The following is an 8840-nucleotide window of genomic DNA, read 5'->3' on the forward strand; positions in this document are numbered from 1 at the left end:
ATTCAATTCAAGGAAAAAAAAATAGTTTTATATGTTCACTTTTTTAAATTTTCTTTAAACTTTTAAAAAAAAAAATTACAAGTTTGTGAATCTCTCCGGAGATGATTCACAAAATTGTAATTTTTTATCAATCAAAGAGTACTCGAGTATTTGTACTTATCATTTCTCCATGTTTGTTCATACATTTATAGAGGCTATAGATATTAACCCCCACCCCCCCCCCCCCCCCCCCCCACCCCGTCGTGGTAATACGTTGTGTAAACCAGTAAATATTATTAGACATTAATTAAAATCACAGCTTCCGGTTTTTATGGGGACAAAAAACAAACAAAAACACAAGACGCATACAGTTAGTTAATTACCGCTGTAGCGCTGAAGGAGTGAGAATAGAAAAAAAATATTCTGTGGATAAGAAAGCTTGTTTCTCCCAAAAATGATTTCTGGTATTTCCTTTAAAATAAAAGAATGAAAAAAAAAAAGATTGTCTACTTGTTACTTGTTGTCCTATAATCTGTGAAACAGGCGTCAAACGTAACTCATGAAGGATATAAAGTTATTTTGACGCAAAAATAATGTTTTCTGCAATCACTTTGATCCGGCTAAAACGTCTCATTGACATTAAAAACGTCTTTTAAAGAGTGATGTGGCCAAGAGTGCATCAGAAATTACAACACGTATAACATATTGGTTTTATAAAGATATTTTAAGTGGCCAAAAAGGACGGAAACGATTCTAATGTAGGTAGAGTTACCCGGAGTCATAAAGACACTCGCAAAGCAGGTGATTCATAAAAGCTGCTCACTTTGTCACAGGGTGGGTGGGAGTAAGGGAGTGAGGGTGATAGGAGCGGAAGGAGGAAGCACCGCCCCCCCACCCCACCCCCACCCCCACCCCACCTCCACACAAATAAAAGCTCAACCTCGCTGTGGACTTTATTAATTTCAGCGTCGTCGTGCGCCAGAGGGAGTTGCAGACATGAAACAAACGTGGATCTCACAAAGTCTCCGCAGCATGAACAAACTCGCCGTGCCGCTTTTCCTGTTGGCCCTGTGCTTTCTCGTCGGTGAAGCTGGTAAGCTGAGAAAACTGGAGATTATTTCTTACAGTTTTTCCATTTAATTTTATTGACACAGCACAAATCACAGCAACAGTTTAGAAGTCGTGATTTCTTTCTATTATTATTATGATGATGATGATGCCTAATAAGATGTCTTCTTGAGAACTGAATAATTATTTTTTATTAAACAGATAGTAAGTGTCCAACCTTATCTGTTACAGTTAACCCATGTTGCTCAGAGCCGTGCCAGAACAGGGGTGTCTGCACACCACTGGCCTCAGAAAAATACGAGTGTGACTGCACACGCACGGGGTACTACGGGCAAAACTGCACAACACGTAAGCGTGAACATGGAGTGAAACGAAAATGAAGGTGCATCTCTGGTGGTGACTTGATGGCTTGATTCACGTGCTCTCTTGGTCTCTTACAGCTGAGTTCTTCACCTGGATCAAAGTGTCTCTGAAGCCAGCACCCAACACAGTCCACTACATCCTGACCCACTTCAAGGGTTTCTGGAACATCGTCAACAGCATCTCATTCCTCCGGGATGTCATCATGAGATATGTGCTGACATGTAAGTCTCGCTGCTCGAAGGCAAAAATGAAAAAGTGGATTGGAAAGTTTTTCACAGCACGTTAAACAATTTGCGCAGGAACTTGTTGTAGTGTTTATACTAAACGAAGGACTAATATGGCTTTCCTTTCTCTAGCCCGATCCAACATGATTGACAGTCCTCCAACTTATAATGCTGATTACGGCTATAAGAGCTGGGAAGCCTATTCCAACCTTTCCTACTATACGCGCTCCCTCCCACCTGTGCCGCAGGATTGCCCAACCCCTATGGGAGTAGTAGGTGAGTACACTCTACCTTTGGAGAACCTGTTTTCTTAGATTCTTAATATGCTGAACAAAACCGTCTTTGTCGAATTACATCATAGGAAGCGCGCACATTGGAATTAGCTTTCCTCTTAGATCAATTATAAAGTGGCTGAGGCAACATGGAAAAACCTCCCCCTACAAGCCCAAACCAAAGAGATCAAGTTATTTTTTGCGTTAGAAGTATAAAACAGACCCAAAGAGCTGTGATTTTCCTGTCATACTGTTATGTGCTCATTGAAGTCTTCTTATTCTTCCAGGCAAAAAGGAGCTACCTGATGTTAAAGTTCTGGCTGAGAAGCTCTTAATGAGGAGACAGTTTATACCAGACCCGCAGGGCACCAGTTTGATGTTTGCCTTCTTCGCCCAGCACTTCAGCCACCAGTTCTTCAAATCTGACATGAAGAGAGGAACTGCTTTCACTGTTGCTAAGGGTCATGGGGTAAGTGGGGCCGAAGATCCCGGTTTTTGAAAAGCAAACTCATTTTAATGTGACCCGGTTTTAATTGGCGTGTCTTGTGCTGTCAGGTGGACCTCAACCACATCTACGGTGAAAACCTGGAAAAGCAGCACAAGCTGAGACTCTTCGAGGATGGCAAGCTGAAATATCAGGTAAGGGGGGGGAAAGATAGCTGCACTCGAGGCAGCCAAAGAGACCAGCTCATGTGCGTTTCTCACAGCAGTTTCCTCTTTTGCGTAACTCCGCAGATGCTCGATGGAGAGATGTACCCCCCTACGGTTAAGGAAGTGGGCGTCGCGATGCATTACCCCTCTCACGTCCCAGATTCTCACCGCTTCGCCGTCGGCCACGAGGCATTTGGCCTGGTCCCTGGTCTGATGATGTACGCCACCATATGGCTCCGCGAACACAACCGTGTGTGCGATGTGCTGAAAGAGGTCCACCCACACTGGGATGACGAAAGACTCTTCCAGACCACACGGCTCATCCTAATCGGTACGACAAAAGAAGTCCAGATACCAGCTGTAACGTAGTTGGGATTTTTTATTAAAAAGCTAATAATCATATTGTTAACAGAAGTCACACTTCTTATTCACCTCCCAGTGACCCTGTCACAGTGGAGCATTTCATTTCAGGAACTTGATTTACTGAAAGACTTGAGAATTTCTTGTAAACATCAGAAAGAGGAAATGTTTTCCTCTCATTTTGTGCTTACCCACGCTCCAGACATGCAAATGAAGCATCAATAAGCACGATTTATTTTAAAGCAGAGACTGTCTTCATTATATAAACCGTCACATTTCTCATCTAACAGGTGAGACCATCAAAATCGTGATCGAGGACTACGTGCAGCATCTGAGCGGCTATCACTTCAAACTCAAGTTTGACCCCGAGCTGCTCTTTAACCAGCGCTTCCAGTACCAGAACCGCATCGCGTCTGAGTTCAACACCCTTTACCACTGGCACCCTCTGATGCCCGATAGTTTCCACATCGAGGAGACAGATTACAGCTACAAGCAGTTTGTCTTCAACACCTCCGTCGTGACCGAGCACGGCATCAGCAACCTGGTGGAGTCGTTCACCAATCAGATTGCGGGACGGGTAAGAACTCTTTAAGCTCGCGCAGCAGCAGTTAGACTGAAACATACAAGACCAGTGTTGCTCTAAGGATGCAGAATTGAAATTTATTTGTTTTGTAATTTAGGTTGCTGGTGGTCGAAATGTCCCCGGACCCATCATGTATGTGGCCATTAAGTCCATAGAGAACAGCAGACAAATGCGTTACCAGTCCCTCAACGCCTACAGGAAACGATTCTCCATGAAGCCCTACACGTCTTTCGAAGACCTGACAGGTGAGACAAATTCAGCACTTCTTGAAAATACCTGTTTGCTGAAAATGTGACAAAAACAGGTTCTTTTCAATTCAATTCAATTCAATTTTATTTATATAGCGCCAAATCACAACAAAAGTCGCCTCAAGTCGCTTCATAGATACAGAGAAAAACCCAACAATCATATGACCCCCTATGAGCATTTTGGCGACAGTGGGAAGGAAAAACTCCCTTTTAACAGGAAGAAACCTCCGGCAGAACCAGGCTCAGGGAGGGGCGGGGCCATCTGCTGCTTGTAATTGCTGTCTCAGGCTTAGCTATTGCTAGATTAATATCTTTGCAATGCGCTGGTTCTTATTTTCACAAAGTGTGACTGAAAAACCCGCAGCTGCACAATACGGTTTATGCATTAGTTTACCTGATATTGAGGAAATGCCTCAGAGTCCCTAAGCAGCTGCTGGCAGTTTTGAAGGTTGGGTATTTATTTCCATGACTGTGAGAACCAGATGGTCATTTCATCTTAAGGTAGAGTAAGCAGACTGTCATGACTGCAGGCGAGATATAAACAGACACAGGGAGTCCCGCTACTTTAAAGAGGAAGATTTAAACTTTTCAAGAGGTGAATGTCGATTAAAAACTAACTTTGACTTGCTGTATAAGTGAAATGGCGTGCATGCTAGTGGAAAGATAAAAATCAGGAAGTAAAGGCATAGGAAATCTGTCAAATCGCAGTGAGCGAGCCAGTGGGAAGGACGCCAGATTGTGTTACTGACCAAAACCATTTCCTTGTTTGCGTTATTCAGGGGAGAAAGAAATGGCTGCGGTGCTGGAGGAGCTGTACGGGCACGTGGATGCTGTGGAGTTCTACCCAGGCCTGATGGTGGAGAAGCCCAGACATAACAGCATCTTTGGGGAAACAATGGTGGAGATGGGGGCTCCTTTCTCCCTCAAGGGCCTAATGGGAAATCCCATCTGCTCCCCGGAGTACTGGAAGCCGAGCACCTTCGGAGGCACGGTCGGCTTCGACATGGTCAACACCGCCTCGCTCCAGAAGCTGGTGTGCAATAACGTGCGGGGTCCCTGCCCCGTGGCGTCCTTTCATGTGCCCGATGTTAAAGAGACCGGGCCCATGATCATCAACTCAAGCACGTCGCAGTCGCAGGGCAGCGACATCAACCCCACCATTATTTTGAAAGAAAGAACTACTGAGCTCTAATTGTATTTAAGCGTGTTGTTGTTGTTTTTAAAAAACACAAGAAATGGTACATGGCCTGTATTTGTATAGCGCTTTACTCAGTCCCTAAGGACCCCAAAGCGCTTTACACTACATTCAGTCATTCACACATTCACACACTGGCAATGGCAAGCTACGTTGTAGCCACAGCCACCCTGGGGCACACTGACAGAGGCGAGGCTGCCGAACACTGGCGCCTCCGGGCCCTCTGACCACCAACCCTCTGGCAACCTTCTGATTACAAGGTGAACTGCCAACTCTTGAGCCACGATCGCCCTTTATTTGAGTTTATTTATGTATTTATTTGTATATTTATTTTATATATTTATACAGCAAAATTAAACCAGAACAAGTGGAACAAATTTTTATATTTGTGATTGAAATCAGAGTCAGTAATTTGTATTGACAAATGACAGTAATTTGTATTTGTACACTGTCTTCTTATACTGACAACCTCAGGCACTGCAAATTAATACTTGAAGGTCAGTTTACAGTTTTATTAAAACAATAAGCTACAGTTAAATGTTTCCGTGGATTACCTGCTGCCTCTCCGTTTATGTTCCCATAGTTGTATCCCAGTAATAAACAGTGATGAGAGTTTTAAAGGGCAGTGCTTCGGTGCAGTGGTGACAAAGACTGATTGTGACTATCTTTTTTTCTTTTTTTTAATGTGTGAAGCATTTTGATCAAAACTGTTGTTTTTAAATGTGCTATATAAAAAAATTTTGATTGATTGATTGATCTTCAGTTCACATTGTTTTAGTGATTTTATTTCAACCAATCTTTGTAGTAGTCAGAGTAATATGAAATGACAAGTGTATGTTGAATCTGCACTATTTTTTTTTTTATTTGTATTTTTAAAGAACAAACAAATATTCTGATTGTAAAGGCTTAAAATAGTGTGTGCTTATGGTCCTCAGAGTATTCAACTGAATAAATGATGAAAGTCATACTTCAGAAATCAACTGTCTGTGTTGCTGTTTTCATGACGTCGCTTTGTGTTCTTGTATAAACTCCGAACTGGCTGTGACAGCAGGATAAGACGCTGTTATCTGAACATAAAGCGCACACATATCAGTTCACATGCTCCGACTGAAATGCAAACGGCTGTAACTCTGAGAAGTTGTTTCTTTCTACACACTCAGCGGCCGCTTTTTCTAAGTAGGCTTTGCTAGGGCCGGGTTGGACTTTCCTTCCTTCCTACAAGATACAAAACTAACAAATGTGTTCAAATGGCTGCAGACCTAGTGACATTTAAATGATGCTCGGTTGGTGTTACTGGGCCAAAGTGTGTCAAGAAAACATCTCCCACATCATTACGCTGCCACCATTAGCCCGAACTGTTGATAGAGGACAGGTTCTCTGCTGGACTGAGACCGGATGACTGATAAAGCACACAAATATATAAACAAAGAACAAAACTCTGAGATAATGAACTCACAAAAACAACCACGATGCAGAGCCCACAGCGTAATGTAATTACTGAAACTGTCCGTTATAATAATCGATACAATGTAACGATTTACAGGATACATTCCTGTAAATCAGCTGGACACAGAGGTAAAAAGATCCCCGTCTGTGAATAAACTAGAAAGGATAAAGTTTAGGTATATAACGTCTCAGTCTAATTAGCAAACCAAATCTCACATCAAGCCTTTTCTATACAATTTAATTTAATTTATACAGCACCAAATCACATAATAGTCTCATCAAGGCGCTTTATATTGTAAGGTAGACCCTACAATAATACATACAGAGAAAAACCCAACAGTCATATGACCCCCTATGAGCAGCACTTTGGCGACAGTGGGAAGGAAAAACTCCCTTTTAACAGGAAGAAACCTCCAGCAGAACCAGGCTCAGGGAGGGGCGGGGCCATCTGCTGCCAGTTGGGATGTTCTTTGAACAAAGAAAGCGAGAGCGTGACCTTGAGTTAAGTATTAACTTCACATTCAAACTTGACAGCAGCAGTCCCATTCTCTTATCTGCAGGTCTGAAAGCGCAACGTAGCAACAGTTTACATTTCACATACTACTGATGGAATAAAGTCTGAGCTTTAATCGAGATTCCCTGCGCGACTGCTATTCTCTCGAGTGCACTTTGTAGCTGAAGAGTTTTCACTTTTGTAGAATAAAACAAGTCTATACTTGTGTGCTGTGAGGGAGCCTGGCAAGATCTCGTGCTTCGTGTGAGATCGCTTTACAACTGAAACGATCCGCTTTGCATTGAAAGAATACAGTTTCACCAGTGCATGTAAGGGTGTTTTTGAGTAACACAAATCTTTTCCAGGTGACAGTTTCTATGTGGTGTTTCAGATTATTTTAAGCTAGAACTCCACAGGCTGCATGACTAGTAGTAAAAAGAAAGTGAGGAGATGACTGTATGCTGAGGCATTATGCATATCCCACCCAGCTCTATCTGTCCATGAAGCCAGATAACACACACCAATTAGTTAAACTGCAGGAATGTCTTAAAGACATAAAGACTTGGATGGCCACTAACTTTCTGCTTCTTAACTCAGATAAAACTGAGGTCATTGTACTCGGCGCTGAAAAGCTTAGAAATATGGTATCTAAGCAGATTCTTACTCTGGATGGCATTACCTTGGCCTCCAGTAACACTGTGAGGAACCTTGGAGTCATTTTTGACCAGGACATGTCCTTCAACGCACATATTAAACAAATATGTAAGACTGCGTTCTTCCATTTGCGCAACATCTCTAAAGTTAGAAATATCCTGTCTCAGAGTGACGCTGAAAAACTAGTTCATGCATTTATTACTTCCAGGCTAGACTACTGCAATTCATTATTATCAGGATGTCCAAAAAACTCACTGAAAAGCCTTCAGTTAATCCAAAATGCTGCAGCAAGAGTACTGACAGGGACTAGAAAGAGAGAGCATATTTCTCCTGTTTTGGCTTCCCTTCATTGGCTTCCTGTTAAATCCAGAATTGAATTCAAAATCCTGCTCCTCACATACAAGGTCTTAAATAATCAGGCCCCATCTTATCTTAATGACCTTGTAGTACCATATCACCCTATTAGAGCACTTCGCTCTCGCTCTGCAGGGCTACTTGTTGTTCCTAGAGTATTTAAAAGTAGAATGGGAGGGAGAGCCTTCAGTTTTCAGGCCCCTCTTCTGTGGAACCAGCTTCCAGTTTGGATTCAGGAGACAGACACTATCTCTACTTTTAAGATTAGGCTTAAAACTTTCCTTTTTGCTAAAGCATATAGTTAGGGCTGGACCAGGTGACCCTGAATCCTCCCTTAGTTATGCTGCAATAGATGTAGGCTGCCGGGGGATTCCCATGATGCATTGAGTTTTTCCTTTCCAGTCACCTTTCTCACTCACTATGTGTTAACAGACCTCTCTGTATTGAATCGTATCTGTTATTAACCTCTGTCTCTCTTCCACAGCATGTCTTTATCCTGTCTTCCTTCTCTCACCCCAACCAATCACAGCAGATGGCCCCGCCCCTCCCTGAGCCTGGTTCTGCCGGAGGTTTCTTCCTGTTAAAAGGGAGTTTTTCCTTCCCACTGTCGCCAAAGTGCTTGCTCATAGGGGGTCATATGATTGTTGGGCTTTTCTCTGTACCTATGAAGCGCCTTGAGGCGACATTTGTTGTGATTTGGCGCTATATAAATAAAATTAAATTGAAATTGAATTGAATATCCCTAAAACTTTCCAATGGTTGTTACACACATGCCAGGAATCGATTCAGAGGGAAAAAACGGTCGTTTTACTGTACGTGGTGCGTGGACTAGCACTCAGTTCAAAAGCATACAGTAAACCTAGCCGCAGTCGTACAGACTGGCAGTATTACAGTGGAACAAAAGAGTTTTTTTTAGGTTATCCAGTCCAAAACAAACATAGTGGAAGTAA

At 42.7% G+C, this 8840-nt stretch overlaps 1 protein-coding gene across 1 annotated transcript; it reads left to right on the forward strand.

Annotated features, from left to right (window-relative positions):
* The first annotated feature begins 945 nt into the window (after positions 1-945).
* On the forward strand, positions 946-6709 carry ptgs2b (prostaglandin-endoperoxide synthase 2b). Its single transcript, XM_085138575.1, has 10 exons — positions 946-1072; positions 1279-1395; positions 1488-1631; positions 1767-1910; positions 2194-2375; positions 2462-2545; positions 2642-2888; positions 3208-3494; positions 3598-3745; positions 4528-6709. Exons 1-10 carry the CDS (start codon positions 976-978, stop codon positions 4938-4940), a joined length of 1863 nt encoding a protein of 620 aa, XP_084994701.1. The 5' UTR covers positions 946-975; the 3' UTR covers positions 4941-6709.
* Positions 6710-8840: the final 2131 nt, after the last annotated feature.

The sequence above is a fragment of the Neolamprologus multifasciatus genome, chromosome 17 (assembly GCF_963576455.1).
Source record: "Neolamprologus multifasciatus chromosome 17, fNeoMul1.2, whole genome shotgun sequence".
In the NCBI taxonomy this organism is placed as follows: domain Eukaryota; kingdom Metazoa; phylum Chordata; class Actinopteri; order Cichliformes; family Cichlidae; genus Neolamprologus; species Neolamprologus multifasciatus.